This window comes from Priapulus caudatus, unplaced genomic scaffold (genome assembly GCF_000485595.1).
Source record: "Priapulus caudatus unplaced genomic scaffold, Priapulus_caudatus-5.0.1 Scaffold1776, whole genome shotgun sequence".
Lineage (NCBI taxonomy): Eukaryota > Metazoa > Priapulida > Priapulimorpha > Priapulimorphida > Priapulidae > Priapulus > Priapulus caudatus.
In genome coordinates this window covers 6,715-23,668 of record NW_014578837.1, presented here as the reverse complement: position 1 = coordinate 23,668, position 16,954 = coordinate 6,715, and the positions used below count along the sequence as shown (strand labels likewise).

General features: G+C 45.2%; 2 protein-coding genes and 1 long non-coding RNA gene across 4 annotated transcripts; 2 read left to right on the top strand and 1 right to left on the bottom strand.

Moving 5' to 3' along the window:
- Positions 1 to 483: 483 nt before the first annotated feature.
- On the bottom strand, positions 484 to 4,780 carry LOC106817574 (E3 ubiquitin-protein ligase RING2-like). Of its 2 annotated transcripts, XM_014822249.1 has the most exons (5): positions 4,337 to 4,780; positions 2,674 to 2,891; positions 1,860 to 1,970; positions 1,455 to 1,568; positions 484 to 796 (listed from the first exon to the last, which is right to left on the bottom strand). In XM_014822249.1, the coding sequence occupies exons 1-5, from the start codon at positions 4,768 to 4,770 to the stop codon at positions 540 to 542; spliced, it is 1,134 nt and encodes a 377-aa protein (XP_014677735.1). In that variant the 5' UTR covers positions 4,771 to 4,780; the 3' UTR covers positions 484 to 539. The 2 variants fall into 2 exon arrangements, with proteins under 2 accessions (XP_014677735.1, XP_014677736.1); XM_014822250.1 differs by lacking the exon at positions 1,860 to 1,970.
- A 38-nt stretch (positions 4,781 to 4,818) lies between these two features.
- LOC106817576 lies at positions 4,819 to 16,498 on the top strand. Its single transcript, XR_001395076.1, has 3 exons — positions 4,819 to 4,888; positions 14,946 to 14,997; positions 16,387 to 16,498. It is a non-coding gene; the product is annotated as an uncharacterized LOC106817576 (long non-coding RNA).
- LOC106817575 (uncharacterized protein C1orf50 homolog) lies at positions 8,003 to 14,833 on the top strand. Its single transcript, XM_014822251.1, has 3 exons — positions 8,003 to 8,092; positions 13,361 to 13,581; positions 14,571 to 14,833. Exons 1-3 carry the CDS (start codon positions 8,008 to 8,010, stop codon positions 14,760 to 14,762), a joined length of 498 nt encoding a protein of 165 aa, XP_014677737.1. The 5' UTR covers positions 8,003 to 8,007; the 3' UTR covers positions 14,763 to 14,833.
- Positions 16,499 to 16,954: the final 456 nt, after the last annotated feature.

Below are 16,954 nucleotides of genomic sequence, written 5' to 3'. Positions count from 1 at the left end.
CTCTCTCTCTCTCTCTCTCTCTCTCTCTCTCTCTCTCTCTCTCTCTCTCTCTCTCTCTCTCTCTCTCTCTCTCTCTCTCTCTCTCTCTCTCTCTCTCTCTCTCTCTCTCTCTCTCTCTCTCTCTCTCTCTCTCTCTCTCTCTCTCTCTCTCTCTCTCTCTCTCTCTCTCTCTCTCTCTCTCTCTTCTTGAGCTCACGACGTGTCCTTCCTCGCTTCTCCCTCATTATCCAACAACAGCCGGTCTCTCCCACGTACCTTCTCACTCCCCCACAGATAGATAAGGTCCCTCACACACATGACTCCCTCCCTCCTGCTCTCCCCCTCCCTCCCTCTCTCCCTCCTTCCTGTCACACCAAGCCAGGTTTCTCACTGCAGTCTCTCGCACCCACCTCCCTCTCTATCTTACTCCCTCCCTCTTCTTTCCTTCTTCCAACCCTTCCCCTCTCACTCCCCCTCTTCCTGCTTCCTTCCCACTCCCTCTCTCTCCCTCCTTCCCTACACCTCCCTTCTCCTCCCTCCCCCTCCTCCCCTCGGTCGCGTCACGACAGGCAGGGTTTTTCGCTGCGATCTCGAGCGTAGAACATCTCCAGTGGCTTGTTCACCTTCCAGTACTTGGTGTTGACGAGGTCAAGGGTCATGCTGCCATTCAGCACGGTGTAGTGCGCCGGAGTGCTCGCAATGTAGATGGCGTAGCGCGTGCTGGCGTTCGGCCCGTCGCCGGTGGCGCCCCCTGGCGGCTCGCTCTTCTTGTAGTCGAGGGCCAGACGCATGGCGAGGTACTTGGAGAGATGGTCGACTGTGAGAGCGAGAAGAGAGACGGAGGGTTAGACGTGTGCGGGCGAAAGGGGAGGGACGCAGGGCGGAACTGCCATTGACATTATTATGATAATATCTAATGTAATATCTAATCTATAAACACATATATAATAATACAAAATTGTATCTAATTATTATATATGTTGTAGATAATCTAATAATGTATCTCATAATGTATCTAATAAATCTTGTATCTTACTGCATGTTTAACAGGTATATAACTAGAAAACCTCAGCTCTGCTATCAGAAGCTTACGATAACAGACCTGTTATAAACCCATACGTCTAAGCGAGACACCACACGTCACACTCATAGCTGGAATTTGCTAGTACATAAGACTAAGCTAATTGATTTTAGGCACTTCTACTCCTTTGGAATATTCGTTAATATGTATATAATATTTATGTTATTGATAAACGTCGACGGAACCTGACTGGGACGGAAACCGTGCTAAAACTACACTGGTAAATGTGAAGGCTGCACAAACACAAGTCCTTCAGCTAAAAATAGTAACACTAGTTAAGCAAAAACAAGAAACATGGTGGTAATAAACTAGAAGTGAAATTAGGGTAGTAGGAATCAGCCACCCTCTAGAAAACATCTCTGTATAGATGGACGGACTATAACCAGATACATACTTGATGCGTTGGCGGTAGTCTTGATGTATCTTGTCTCCGTATCACTGCCTCCCTCGGATGGGTGTGGTCGAAACACTAGCTCAATCTCAGTCGGGCTACCCGTTGTGGGTTTATCTGAACATGACACGATCACAGATTATTGCAGTTTATCAAGATTAACGGCAGATGGTTAGTATGACGCAACAGAACTTTATCTATGTCTTACCCGTTGTTGGTTACTCTCACTCTCATTACTCTCTTACACTCCTTCTCCTCTCTTATCTGTTTATTTTTACCACCTTTCTGTAATTCTCCACCTTTTCCCCCTTTTTCTCAGGATCACTCTAATTCTCTTACATACACACTCACTCCACAATTCTCTCTCGCCTTCAGTCACTCTCTGAAGAACTCGAAAAACACACGTACTTAAAACGTTTCCAGTTCCCTTCATGTATCTTTCTGTATCACTGCCTCCATCCGATTGGTTCGGTGGGAAAACCAACTCTAATTCGGTAGGACTGCCTGCTGTTTGTTTACCTGGGAACATGGTAACCATGGTAACAGCCATGAGATGTAAAGCTGCTAGTGGATAAACCCATCAGTTGAGCTTAGCGCAGACCTGCGACTTTTTCATGCAACTCGACAGCGATTCTAGAATCGCTGTAAAAATCGCTGTGAAATCGCTACGTCTGCGGGGAACGTGCAACTGCAACTCGTAGCGATTCTGGTCGCTTGCGACGAGTTGCAAGAAATCACTCTTTTGATTTTGAGCGACTCGTCGCTCCCAATCGCTCCCAAATTGCTCTAGAATTGCTTCGAAATCGCATGTGTGCGCACACGCGGCGACACATCGACCGATCGTTTGCGGTTGCAGGTTGCAGCGACGAGCAACCAAAAATCGCAGGTCTGCGCTAGGTCTTACAGGGGCACACAGCAACGTGATATAGTGACAGTGCCTGCCACTGCCAGCAAATTCTAACATATATATATATTCTGCTTCACATATATGCTATGTGTTGGCATAGCTCTCTCACTTTCTTTCTTTATCTCTCCCGCCTCTCTCTCTCTCTCTCACTCTCTCTCTCTCTCTCTCTCTCTCTCTTCCCCTCTATCTCTTTCCTCTTTTTCTCCTCCTCTCTCCCTCCCTCTCCATCTCTGTCAATGTCTCTCCCCCGCTCCCTCCCCCTCCCCTCCCCTCCCCCCTCTCCTTCTCCCCCTCCCCCCTCTCTCTCTCACCTACCTTGACCTCCCGGTGCAGGTGTCTGCGACACTGACCCATCTTCAGAGCCGACGCGGCTGCGTTTCTGCGTGGGGGCGCCACCGTCGGCCACAGTGTCCGGCGTCGGGTCGCCGGCGGTGCTAGCGCCCGAGTTGTGTCCGGACTGCGACGCTCCGTCCACGCCGCCGTCTTCTGACTGCTGCTTACGTATCCGCTGCTGCCTGTTCATCGCCTGCACCCTGTCGCGACCCACAAACAACAACAACAGTCAAACACAAACCCAGGGTTTCTTCTCCCAGGGCTCGAATTTCCCTAGATTGCTAACTCGCAAAATGCGTGTCGACATTGAGAAATTGCGAGTAGAAAATATAAGCACTTGCTATTTTCTGCGAGTGGAAATTTATAGCATACACCGCATACATTATCACTGTCGATCACGGAACGAATATATTTCATGATTAAAATGGTCAAACTGGTCGGTCAAATTGCCTAAACAAGTTTCAATTCGCCGTTATTTACGTACGCTGTTTACACTTTCAAAAGTGTATGTAAATGTAATATTCAAAAAGTACTTTGTTGTACAAAAAAATTGCACGTTAGAATTCATTTTAGCACGTAGATTTTTTAGGCACTCGCGATTTTTCGCAAGTGGCTAAAATTTTCGAAATTCGTCCCCTGTTCTCCATAAGACTAAGAGGCACAGTGGCGCACCGCCGTTGTCAAATTTAACATCGCAGTTGTGAAAATGCTACTGTTAACATTTTTAACATTCAAATTTTTACATTTTTGTTGGGGGACACAAGGGAGTTCCCCCGCTCCCTCTCTTCCCCCGCGTCCGCCTGCAGCATCCGCATGCATGCCTATGGCACCTCTTTGAATCCATCATGCGCATACATATATGCTTGTATCCATGAACCAACGTCGCTACCAACGATCCAATGCCAGGAGCGCACGTCGCCTGGTGCTCATTATCGCGAACGCGTCTACGTATATTATACCTGAACTTATGTTAATATTATTATATATATCAGGGTTTCTTATACATAAGAGGCACAGTGGCGCACCGCCGTTGTCAAAGTTAACATCGCCGTTGTGAAAATGTTCAAATATATATATTAGTAAGAAGCGAGAAGGTAACTTAAATTTGGCACCGTATGCCCAGGGCCGGTTCCAGGGCTGAGGCTAGACAGTATTTTTCCAGATTTAAAAGGACACACCACCCCACAGTATGCGCAAAATTTCAAAGGGCACTTTGAAATCTAGACCGTATTTCCCAATATGGCAAATACGGTCTGAATCCGCCCCTGATGCCCTAGCTGCAACACCCGGTGGCATCAGCAGTGGAGTGACAGGAACAGTGTAGTGGTTCTAAAGGGGTGGACACACTAGGCGGTTTTTCATGCGATTCAGCCGCCCGGCTGAGTCGGCCAGCTGAAATCGCCTAGTGTGTCCAGTGAGTCGCGGTCGATTTTCGAGCTGGCCGGCTGAGTCGCCCGAATCAAACATGGTTGATAATTATTTGAGTCGCGCGGCTACAATCGCCTAGTGTGCCCGGGTCACCTACGCCTACTCCCTAACCCTAACCCAAACCCTAACCCTAATCCTAACCATATCAGATATTTACCAGGGTACGTTCCGGCAGTACCCTGGGGGACATAGACCCTATGAGCTGTAGTAAGTATACCTCATGCCTTGCTCGATGCTGGAGGAAAGGGCGGCCGTATTGTGTGCCTTATTCAACTTGGCCAGCACGCGTTCCTGATGCGCCTCGTACTCATCCCGACTAGGGTAGATCTTCGAGATGAGAGCGTCGAAGTTTGGATCGTGTCGCAGCGAGCGTTTGGAGACTAGTTTCTTGCGGCACGTCGGGCATTCCTTGTTGCCACTGCGAAGTGCAGTGATGATGCATTCCTGACAGAAACGATGGAGACATTCCTTCGTCGTCATCGTGTTTTTTAGCATGTCTAGACATATGGGACACATGAGTTCGCTGTGCAGACTCCGCGGGGAGACGGCGATCTCCGTATTGTCCGTGATAACCTCCTGCGGGGTTCGATGAAGCTCGTACAAACTCAATTCCCATGTTTTGTTTGATTGCGGAATATCTATCGACGCCATGTTTACTTCGTCGAGTGAGTCATCGCCGAAAGGTGGCGCCACATTGCAGCGACACACATCGTGAGCATAATGTAAATACTCTATACTGAACAAGTAGTTTTCTTGACAAACTTGTTGTGTAGGTGTCCTTGTTAGGTATCCTTATTTTCTAGATGCATGCATATATATTTATGTACTGATTTAAGTTGTCTATTACCCCTTTTATACTGGGGGTTATCCCGCTTCAGGTCCGGACCTGAAGCGGGATAACCCTCACCCCAGTAAAAGGTCGAAACATACATGATTGATACAGATCACTGATCTCTATAATATAATAGAGATCAGTGATACTGATACTTAGACCGAGCTAAAGACGTAAAGTTATTCCGCTCTAGGAGGTGGTTCCCATCCCGCTTGAGACCCGAGCTAACGTCAGTATAAAAGGCATCTCGACTTTAGCTCGCTCTAAATTCAGTGACATTTTAACCCCATTTATACTGGGGGTTATCCCCCAGCGGGATAACCCCCAGTATAAAAGGTTAAAAAATACTTAGCCCGAGCTAAAGTTATTCCGCTCTAAGAGGTGGTTCAGGTTCGCTTCAGACCCGAGCTAACGTCAGTATAAAACGACATATCCCGAGCTAAAGTTATCCCGCTTCAGAAGCGTGCTAAAGTCGTGCACAGTATAAAACGACTTATCCCGAGCTAAAGTTATCGCGCATCAGAAGCGGGCTAAAGTCGTGCGCAGTATAAAACGACTTATCCCGAGCTAAAGGTTTACACTTTGCTTCAGAGCGGGCTAAAATGTGCGCTGCCGCAAGTTATAAAAAAGGGGTTTACAATTACCTGTGTGTTTAATGCCCCTTTTGTACTGCGCACGATCCTTCTAGCCCGCTTCTGAAGCGGATAACTTTATATGCTCGGGATAAGTCGTTTTATACTGCTTTGAAGCGTGTGATAACTTATAGTCGTGAGCTCATTTATACTGCGCACGACTTGTGTGAGCCCGCTTCTGAGCGGGATAACTTTCTAGCTCGTGGCATAAGTCCTTTATACCTGCGCACGACTTTAGACGCTCTGAAGCGATAGGTATTTTAACTATACATTGGTAGCTCGGGATAAGTTCGTTTTTTAATAATGCGCTACGGGTTTAGTGCCTGCTTCTGAGTGGGATAAACTTAGATCGGGATATGTTCGTTTCATTACTGACCTGTTTTTAGCTCGTCAGTCTGAAGCGGACCTGAAACCCACCTCGCTAGAGCAGTAATTAACTTTTAGATACTGGGGCGGCTAAGTATGTTTCGACTTTTTATACTGGGGTTATTCCCTCGGCTCAATTGGCAAAGATTGCGATTATATAAATGGGATGATTGGGTTGGGATGGATGCCGGATGACATGGCCAATGGGGGCGGGAGGTTCCGGACCAGAAGCGGGATAAACCCCAGTATAAAAAGGGTATTACTATTAGTAGAGTCAAACCTGTGTACTAACACTAACACTAACACTCAGTAACAGTAACAGTAACAGTAACAGTACTCAGTGTCAGGCAGTAGTACTAGTATAGTAGTACTAGTTAGTAGTCAGGTACATCATCTCTATCATTGAACTGGGTTTACGTCCACTGCCTTGATTGTATTGCACGTTTGAAAAAAAGGTGAATCATGAAATGCATCTTCTTGAAGAAAGCCGTAACGCTTGGTTAAGCCGTGTGTGTGTCATTAACTTTTTTATAGATCTTCTTCTAGCATCATAGCTTCAATGCCCATAGATAGGGGCTGACTAGAGAGTCATGTAACCTCCAGGGTTACTTGCCGAGAATCTGTTGTTGGGGGTAAGGCAACCTGCGGTACAACTATTTTGATATGCCGGACATGTAGCCTCGCTTGACTCCATAACCGTACCACCCTGCACTAAGTCTTCTGTTCCGCCCACTACTTGACTGTCGGCAAAGTTTGAAAATATTACATACAGACCTGTATGATATCTTTATAAAGTTGGTTAGGAGTTATGAAACTGTGAAAACCCACAAGAAACACTTTACTAAACCTATTTAACAGCTGATGCGCGCAATCCTTTTGGCTTTGCAAATATCGCCGATGATCGGGAATGCGTTTTCCTTCTCGCAATTGTTTACGACAATTTTGCGCATTTTCGCGCGACGATTTTGAAAGATGGCTCCCAGTGTGGGTGAACTAGCGAAAATTTGTAATTGGGATTATCTTAATGGTTTGGAAACGTATAGACTCGCTGACACTTGTAGAAAGGTCGGGAGTGAAACGTAAAACAGGGTAAGTTACGAATATTTTGCCAGTGGAAAGGCCGACCCAAAACAAGGAACGGGAGCAGTAAAGCGGCGCGGTTCACTGCCGATCTCAAAGCGGGTATGTATATAGACATCTGGGCTGAAAGTCAGGGTACGGTCTATGTATAGGCGAGTACGTTAGGCCATCAGTTAGATTTGGTTACCAAGGTCCATATCTCGGTATTACCGGAACCTGTATCCAGGGGATACGGTTCCGGCAGTACCTGGGGGACATCGACCTATCAGACATAGTATAAGTACATTAGTGACTTGGTAGCTTTAATGCTAGTTTGGGAATTATAGTTGTGCGCATATATTATGTGCTAAACTAATCACGTTGCTAAACTAGGATTGTGGCCGTGGCTTGGATAATAGGAGTTGTTACTTGTAGCTGCTCAATATAGCATCAGCATGACAGCTGTGTGAACCTTTACCTACCCTTCAAGGTTTAGTCACTCATTGCTGGGATTTTACTGTTACTTATGCATTCTATTATATTAATATTATTATTATTATTTAAATCTTATTGCATGTAATTCAAATACCAAATTACAAGACAGTCTTTGTCATGGAGAAAAAATCTGGATAAATCTTTCAGCACTTATTCTTATCAGCAGTTTAAAATAACAAAATTTCTGTACAAAACGCACTTACAACATGGAAGGGAAAAATAATACAAAAAAAAACTTCAGGCAGTGTGACAATTGATTTGGTTGCTGCCAACCAATCGTGCGGGCATGGTAACAAACGCAAAACATTTTTAAACCTTGTGTAATTCTGTGGACAAGCAGCTTGACTTGTAGGTGGAGCAACTGTTTCATACATGTGTGGATTTGTGTGGCCTGATAACCACTTGTGCAGCAATTGAAGCTTTAATAGCTAATGAGAGTTTCGTGTATTTTGTATGAACTTCGTATGGCAGACTGCTGGGAGACTAACACCCAGCCACTGGGGAATGGAGTCTATAACTCCTTACCGAACCAATAGACAAGCGCATGTACATGGAAACCTCAGGTCACCGTTGGCACAAGACATACAGAGGTGTGGTATATATTACATGCACGCACGCACGCACCCGCAACGCACGCCCCCACACACACCCACACGCGCACGTACGGCACGCACACACATACACCGCCACGCACTGCAGTTTTCGCGCACCGCTCGTGCGCGTGGTTTATAATCGTGCATGAGAGCCATCCTTAAAAAATTCTATGTTTTGCTGTCCCCCCGACCCAATGATTTTTTTAGTGTGTAGGTAGGTAGGGTCTTCTTCTTTTTTTGGTGACAGCCCTCGGCACACTAACGTGTTGTCCGATGCCGGACAAGTGAAAGTCTATGTCGACAAGTATATTCTCTTGCCTAGTATGCTTCGATCGGACAACTGAAAAGTTCTAGTTGTTTAATATTCTAAACATCCTCTGGACCCAGGCGCAGCTTATCGCATCTACATTCTCACTTCAAAACGTTTTCAAAGCGTCCATTGAAAAAAGCAGCCCGCCCAACACCCACTGTTACCATTACAGATTTATTCAGAGCGGCCAAATGCATACCTCCCTGGCGGGGCGGATTCGATTTATGTATGCGGGTGGGGTACGTTGTTTATAAGTCGCGTTGCGGGCATTATTTCATTTACTTGAAATATGTATGGGGGTGAGCCATTCGCGTGGATGATGAAGACGACAGCAAAAACTCTTTTCCTGTGATTGAGGGAAAAAGGCTTGCAATCGGTAAATGATGACACACAATGAGGCGTGCAAGCATTGCAACCATAACACGTGTGATTTCATTTACGATTTTTACATAGTACTTGTTATTTACACGTGTATAAGTATAAATTCATGTATATTATAAGGTCTCACCCTCAGTTATTTTGCATTGAAAAGTTGCGGTACAAACATGGTTACATTAGAACAAGATTTTCTTGGCCTCGGCTATAAAGATCGCACCTCCTGATTTTTTTCTTTTTAATTGAAGTTGTGTACAGAGAAGTATAGAGGACTGGGTTTTAACAAGTAATTACAAGGTGTTTATATCTTATAAATTGGAGTATTGGCTGTGGTGTGTGTGAAGCCGATGGCACTTCCGCAGTCACGGTATCTCTAACCAAACTTGGTGGTGACATCTACATGATTCATGACACGTGCATGCTATTATTTTTAGTTTTATTTTTTCCACACCACGCTTCAAAAACATTAAAAATTAGTGGGGAAATTTTTTGCACCTAAGCGCGGTGAACGTTCACAATCACGAGAAGTGAAAACACAATGGCAATGTGAAAACAATGATATAACAAATGCGCCACTATGATGTTCTATGAGGATGGCGCTCCATCTAACCAATAGAAGAAATGTATGGTGGATGGATGGTATACATTGTTATGTTGAACATTGATGTTTTCTTGCATGATGGGGAGATGATTAAGATAGATTGGTGATGGATAGTAATGTAATCGCAGATGGATATTGGCCCAGCTAAATATAATGCCACCAAAAGCATGGTGATGTGAGACACCTTGATGATTATTATTGCAGTCGACAAGATACCGCCCGCAAGTAAGGAATCTGGCCCCGCTCGTGTGGTCAAAATAGATACTGCTGCCGCAGATGGCGTCTGAAAAGGTTTATCTCGTGGTGTGTGTATGGTATGGGCTGTGTGATTGGTATAGTTGGTAGATGGTGCGTGCGTGCCGTGCGTTGAATGGATGGATGGATGATGGCGTGCGTGCGTTGTGTGCGATTGCTGGGTTGGTAGGTAGTGTATTCTGATGTGATGGATACTTAATGGTGTGATCTGAGTGTGTGCGTGTGTGTTGGTATGGGATGTGATGTGGATGTTATGCGACGCATGGCAAGGACTAGCATGGATAGTCGCGCCGCGATGGATGGATGGATAGATGATAGATGGATGGATGGATGATGGATGGATGATGGATGGATGATGGCCATGTATGGATGGCATGGATGGATGGATGATGGAATGGATGGACGGACGGGACTGCGGGGACGGACGGACGGACGACAGTGACACGGACAGACGTACGATCGGCGATGAGTGGTGCGCATTGCGTGGTGTGTATGTGTTTGTGTATGCGTGTGAATTTGGTGTGTGATGTGTGTGTGTATGCGGAGTGGATAGTATGAAATGGATGGCCATGAATGAATGGAATGGATGGATAGATAGATGAATGGATTAGACTGGATGGATGGATGGACGGATAGATGGATGGACGAATTGATTGATAATTAGCTAAAGTAGACAAACTTTTTTCATTATTTGTGTTTTTCTCTCCTCTTTTTGTTGTGCGTTCTTCACTCCGCCTTCCGCATCTTTCTCCCCCTCTCTTATCTCCTCACTATCTCTCTCCTCTCTCTTCTCTACTCTTCTCTCGCTCGCTCTCTCTCTCGTCTTTATTCTTCTCTCTCCCCATGTTTGTTCTTCTGTTCCATTCTCCTCTTTCTGTCCCTCCACCTTCTCTTCCTCTCTATCTCGACGTTCGTGTCGCTTTCGGATGGGCGTATTACTTTATGCGAGCAGTTTTTGTACCGTGTTGAGCAAACACGCGTTGCAACGTCGATGCCCCGTCATGCCGCGACTTCCCCTTGTATGTCGGCTCGGGCGCCATTCACTGCCCTGGCAGTCTTTCCCTTGAAAGGACTCGCTCGCGCATTTCAGCGAGTTCCTGCCAGCGCTCTCGGGTTTTCGTCTTACGATGCAGCGGATGTGCAAACAAGCATTAATTAATTCTTGGTCACAAACTGTTATTGGTGCTCGCAAGGTGGGCAGGCGGCTTCCGTAGTGTTATCACCATTCATTAGTTTCGCTTGATAGCCAACGCACACAGACTTTTTGTGAAGAGTCCGCGCGCTCCCTTCACGACCGACGGCCCTAAGACCATCCGGATAAATGCAGACTCGGCTAGCGGTGCACGGCTTCTGAGTTAAGTCAAAGAGCGCCGGGCGTTTTGTGTTTCCTGGTCGCTGTACACGTGCGGGTTACCACTCGCACCCGGAATCTCGGTCGCTTCAGCGCGAATTTGTTGGCACCATTGTGATGCAAATGTCCATATATAGACATTGGGCGGTTTTTTCTGTATTGTTTTTCAATGGCGACGAGTCACTGAGGGCCGCCGTGTTTTCTGTAAACATCATATCTCCTGTGGGATTTCTCTTCCTCTCTTCTCCTCTCTTCGCTCTCTTCGCTCTCTCTCTCTCTCTCTCTCTCTCTCTCTCTCTCTCTCTCTCACATCGCGTTCCCTCTCTCCTCTCTCTCTCTCTCATCTCTCTCTCTCTCCTCTCTTCGCTGCTCTCTCTCTTGCTGTCGTTCTCTCTCTCTCTCTCCTCTCTCTTCTCTCTTATCTTCCCAGACATACATACGTACTCGCACTGAGTGCTGACTGATGATGCGTATGCACTGACTACAGTAGTGAACACACAGGCCACTCTCCGTCTCTCCCATCTCACTCTTGCGTGCTCTTACTCTTCTCGCTCGCGCCTCCCTTACTTACTTCCTTTCCTTCCCTTCCTTTTCGCCTGCGTTTAATCCTCTCGCTCTCTATCTCGCTGCTCTCGGCGATAGGTGTTGCCTGTGTGTTTGCTGTCCCTCCCTCTTGTGTGTGCATCGTCGCCTCTCTCTCTCTCTCTTCGTCCCTCTTCTCTGTTGTGCCCTTGCGCACCTCGCCCGTTCTTGTGCTTGCTCGTGTTTGTTTGTCGGTGTGTGGTTCTCTCGTTGGCTCCTTGCTGTCGTTGCTCGTTGTGTGTGTGTATGTTCGCCCACTATATTTCGCTTGCTGGCCTTGCTGCGGCTGGTTCTTGTTGTATGTGGTGTGTGTGTGGTGATGGTCTGTGTGTGTTGTCTGTGTGTACTGTGCCATGTGTGTGTTTCGTGTGTGTGTGTGTGTGGTGTGTTTGTGTGCTTGTGTTGTGTTATGTGTCACGTTCAAAGCACTTCTTTCAGTCACGGCCAGTTCTTACGTCCACTGCTAGCCGCTGTGGAAGTGCCCGCCAGCAAATATTCTAGCTGTATACGCGCAATGACCACAGACTAAACGTTCCATCATGAACATGTGGTCTACAACAGAAGTTCTGACGCACCTACGTGGCATGGACTAGTACTGTAGTGTAATACGGCACGCACGCAATGCAAACGCGCGCGCAGCCACACTGCCTACGGTATCGATGCGAGCCTAATATGCATCGCAGGGAAATACTGGCAAAAATATCAGGAGTGTACAATATATATATATCTACATCTATCTATATATGTTATATATGTATATATATCTATTTATATAATATACACTCCTGATAATATGGTATGCACTGAACCAAAAGAGGACATTAACGGCTCATAGATTGCACAAGTAAATTTTGGACAAGTAAAATCAAAATTCGGACAAGTAAAAATTGCTTCTTGTTGCCCGACAGGACAACCAGATTTGAAAGTAAGCGTCGAGGCCTGTGTGAGGCATAATAGTTATTTTAATTCTGTCCTCATATTTGCCACACATGCTTTGTGTTTCAGTCTTAACTATGAGGAATGTATATGCGCCTTCAGAATACCAGTAGAAGAGTTATATTTATATTTATATAGACAAAATTAAAAAATTAAAAAAATTAAAATAAAAATGGAACCCAAAATGTCAAAATAAACTTTTGCGTCGCGGCTATTTTCGTGGGTCGGTCGGAGGACAGCAAACAGAATTTTTTAAGGATGGCCCGATATAGATATAGAGTCCACTAAGCCAGTGTAGTGTGCGTGTCTGACGGTGAAAAAAAAGATTCGCTATCATTATAACAAGCTCTCCTCACTTCAAATAAACATCGCACCCTGCAGCAGCATTAAATAAAGAGGCCCCTGCAGCAACATTGTACAAACCAGATTCAACTTGCACTGATAGATAGATGGATGGATGGGTGGGTGGGTGGGTGGATGGATGGATGGATGGATGGGTGGGTGGGTGGGTGGAATGGATGGATGGATGGATGGATGGATGGATGGATGGATGGATGGATGGATGGATGGATAGATAGATGGATAGCTAGATAGATAGATAAATAGATAGATATATTTTTGGGGGTATTTTTCTTTCAACCAAATGGTCGGTCACCAACTGAGTGCTTTATTTCCCGGACAACGCCGGGTATCCTGCTAGTATATATACATATATATGTGTCTTCGTATATATATATTATCATGTATATATATATATGTTTCTTCGTATATATATATTATCATGTATATATATATATATATATATATATTGTATATATACTTGTTTCTCCCGCCCCCTCCCCTACCCCTGCTGCAGGCGGATGAGTTTCTTCGCGCGAACGCGATCAACAAGCTGCAGGTGATAGCCGAGCAGGTACGGAGGCTCCAGGAGCAAGCGCGCATCGTACTCCGAGAATCACGCCGCGACATGGACCTCCATCATGCAGCCTGCAACTTCCGGAAGATTCCCGGGACCATCTACCACCTGTACAGGCGGCCGTCGGGACAGACGTACTTCTCCTTGCTCTCCGCTCACGTAAGTACGGGATGGCGGTGTAGTGAGTTATTATTATATAGTAGTACCAAGATATGATACATTGATAGTTTAATGTTGTAATTATATAGTAGTAAGTGAGACAGTGTTTCCCCTTGATTGACACGAGCGAGGCGGGCCGCCTCGCTCAAATTCTCAGCCGCCACACAGAAATTTGTCCAAAACACCGCCTCGCTGACGAAAATCACCATTCTTCCATCAATAAACTACACTTTATTGAACTTGTCCCTTTGACAACTTGAAAAAGAGATTCAAGAGTCTCATACAAATGTGTTCAGAATAATGTAGAATGCACCAATTTGCACAATTTTTTCAAAAATTTTACTTGCGGTGTCCGCTTTGTTAGGACCTCGAAAGGCGCAAACACATACACAAAAATTACCACCTCACAGACCTTTTTGGCCAGGGGAAACACTAAGAGATATTGAAAAGCGATTTCTTTCATATATGTTACGTGGTTCTTTGCTCTTTGGCCGAATGCATTATATCTCGCATCTGTATTAATTTTGCAAACGGAATTAGAGTCGCGTTATTGTTACAATGTATTGTAAAATGTCGTAACATGAAGAGCTAACAATACCTATAGTGTACAACGGGAAAACGTGGTTTATGATTAATGTGGATGAGAGGCGTCGTGAGGCCAGTGTGGGAGGCGAGGTTTACGCGCCAATATCTCAGCCTAGGAGTTACGTAGTGACAAGCGGTTGGTCTTGTTTTAGAGAGCAAAGAATGCTGCTGAATGCAATACCATAAAATTCTTCTAGACTCGCAGACAAAGTAGAATAATATTGCCGTGAAATAGCAATTTCTCGTTGTACACTCTAAGTATTATTAGCTCTTGATAACATGTGATCAGGAGTGTATCAAAAGTTTGATACACTCCTGATGTGATGCACCATACGTTGACCGTGTGACCAGCTGTCGCGCTGAATTACAACCGCTGATTCTGTTGTTTCGCTGCTTTCGCGTAGGAATGGGGAGCGAGTTGTCCACACGAGTATCTGGGATCGTACAAACTACAATATGATATGTCCTGGACTCCGGAAGAGAAAGTGGAAGAGAAGGAAAAGGAGTTGAATATTCTAAACAACATCATGACGGCTCAGTTTGCTATAACCGACTCCTCGGGTCCTAACATAGACAGTCTCGTACAGGATTGTTAGCACATACCAACAGCCACAGGTTTCCTACGCGACAATTCATCTGATTTATGGCTCTTAGCTCATGTAGGCCTACTAACTTACTCAGTAGTCAGTGCAGTAGTACTAGTAGTAGTAGTACTAGTAGTAGTCAATACATCATCTCTATCCTTGAACCGGATACATCACTGCTGATTGTATTTGCAGTTTGAAAAAAAGGTGAAATCAGATATGGCATCTTCTGAAGAAAGTAAAGTTGGTAAGCCTATATTTTATTACTTTTTTATAAGATCTACTTCTAGCATCATAGCTTCAATGCATAGTAGGGCTGATAGGGTCTATGTCCTCCAGGGTACTGCCGGAACGTACCCTGGTAACTATTTGATATGCCGGACTGTACCTCGCTTACTCCAAACCGTACCCTGACTGTCCCTGTTCCGCCCACTACTGATGTCGCAAAATTTGAAATATACATACAGACCTGTATGATATCTTTATAAAGTTGGATTGGAGTATGAAACTGTGAAACCAAGAAGAAATTTCAACCTATAAACACTGATGCGCGCAATCCTTTTGGCTTTGCAAATATCGCGATGATCGGGAATGCGTTTTCCTTTCGCAATGTTTACGACATTTTTGCGCATTTTCGCGCGAGATTTTTGAAAGATGGCTCCCAGTGTTGTGGTGGAACAGGAAAATTTGTATGATTATCTTAATGGGTTGGAAACGTATAGACTCGCTGACACTTGTAGAAAGGGTCGGGAGGTGAAACGTAACAGGGTAAGGGTTACGAATATTTTGCGGGAACGGACCAGAAACAAGGAACGGGAGCATAAAGCGGCGCGTTTCCTGCCGACAAGCGGTATGTATTACGACATCGGCTGAAAGTCAGGGTACGGTTTGTAGTAGGCGAGGTACGGTTAGGCATATTAGATAGTTACCAGGGTCCATTCCGGTATACCGGACCGTACCCAGGGTACGGTCCGGCAGTACCCTGGGGGACATAGACCCTATCAGACATAGTAAGTCACTAAGTGGCTTGGTGCTTAATCCTAGTTTGGGAATTATAGTTTGCATAATTATGTGCTAAACTAATCCACGTTGCTAAACTAGGATTGGGCCGTGGCTTGGATATAGGAGTTAGTACTGTAGTGCTTCAATATTAGCATCAGCATGACAGCTGTGTGAACCTACACCCTTCAAGGTTTAGTCACATTGCTGGGATTTACTGTACTCATGCATTTATTATATTAATATTATTATTATTATTAAATCTTTATTGCATGTAATTCAAATACAAATACAAGACAGTCTTTGTCATGGAGAAAAAATCTGATAAATCTTCAGCACTTATCTTCAGCAGTTAAAATAACAAAATTTCTGTACAAAACAGCACTATACAACATGAAGGAAAAATATATACAAAAAACGTCAGCATGTGTGACATTTGATTTGGTTGCTGCCAACCAATCGTGCGGCATGGTAACAAACGCAAACATTTTAAACTCTTGTGTAATTTCTGTGACAGCAGCTTGCTGTAGGTGGAGCCACTGTTCATACATGTGTGGATTGTGTGGCCTTACACTTGTGCAGCAATGAAGCTAATAATAGCTAATAAAGTCGTATTTTGTATGAACTCGTGATGCAGACTTGGTGGAGACTAACACACAGCCACTGGGAATGCAGCTTATAAACTCCTACCGAACCAATAGACAAGCCGATGTCATGGACCTAGTCACGTTGGCACAAGACATACAGAAGGTGTGGTATATATATACATGCACGCACGCACGCACCCGCACGCACGCACCCACACACACCCACACGCGCACGTACGCACGCACACACATACACCCGCACGCACTGCGGTCGCGCACCCGCGTGCGCTTTTATATGTGCATGAGGCCATCCTTAAAAAATTCTATGTTTTGCTGTCCCCGACCCATGATTTTTTTAGTGTGTAGGTAGGTAGGTCTTCTTCTTTTTTTGTGACAGCCCTCGACACTAACGGTTGTCCGATTGCCCGGGACAAGTGAAAGTCTATGTCGGACAAGTTATTCTCTTGCCTAGTTGCCCGATCGGACAACTGAAAAGTTCTAGTTGTTTAATATTCCTAACATCCTCTGACCCAGGGCGCTATCGCACTACATTCTCACTTCAAACGTTTTCAAAGGTCCATGAAAAAAGCAGCCCGCAACACCAACTGTTACCATTAC

Bases quoted from the DNA above. Each gene is read 5' to 3' on its own strand.
- LOC106817574 (XM_014822249.1), bottom strand. From the start codon at position 4,770: ATGGCGTCGATAGATATTCCGCAATCAAACAAAACATGGGAATTGAGT. The intron at 2,892-4,336 runs GTATACTTACTA...GGGTCGCGACAG, and splicing joins AGCATCGAGCAAGGCATGAG to GGTGCAGGCGATGAACAGGC. The intron at 797-1,454 runs GTATGTATCTGG...TCGCTCTCACAG, and splicing joins GACTACCGCCAACGCATCAA to TCGACCATCTCTCCAAGTAC.
- LOC106817575 (XM_014822251.1), top strand. From the start codon at position 8,008: ATGGAGTCTATAACTCCTTACCGAACCAATAGACAAGCGCATGTACAT. The intron at 8,093-13,360 runs GGTGTGGTATAT...TACCCCTGCTGC, and splicing joins GTTGGCACAAGACATACAGA to AGGCGGATGAGTTTCTTCGC. The intron at 13,582-14,570 runs GTAAGTACGGGA...GCTTTCGCGTAG, and splicing joins TCTCCTTGCTCTCCGCTCAC to GAATGGGGAGCGAGTTGTCC.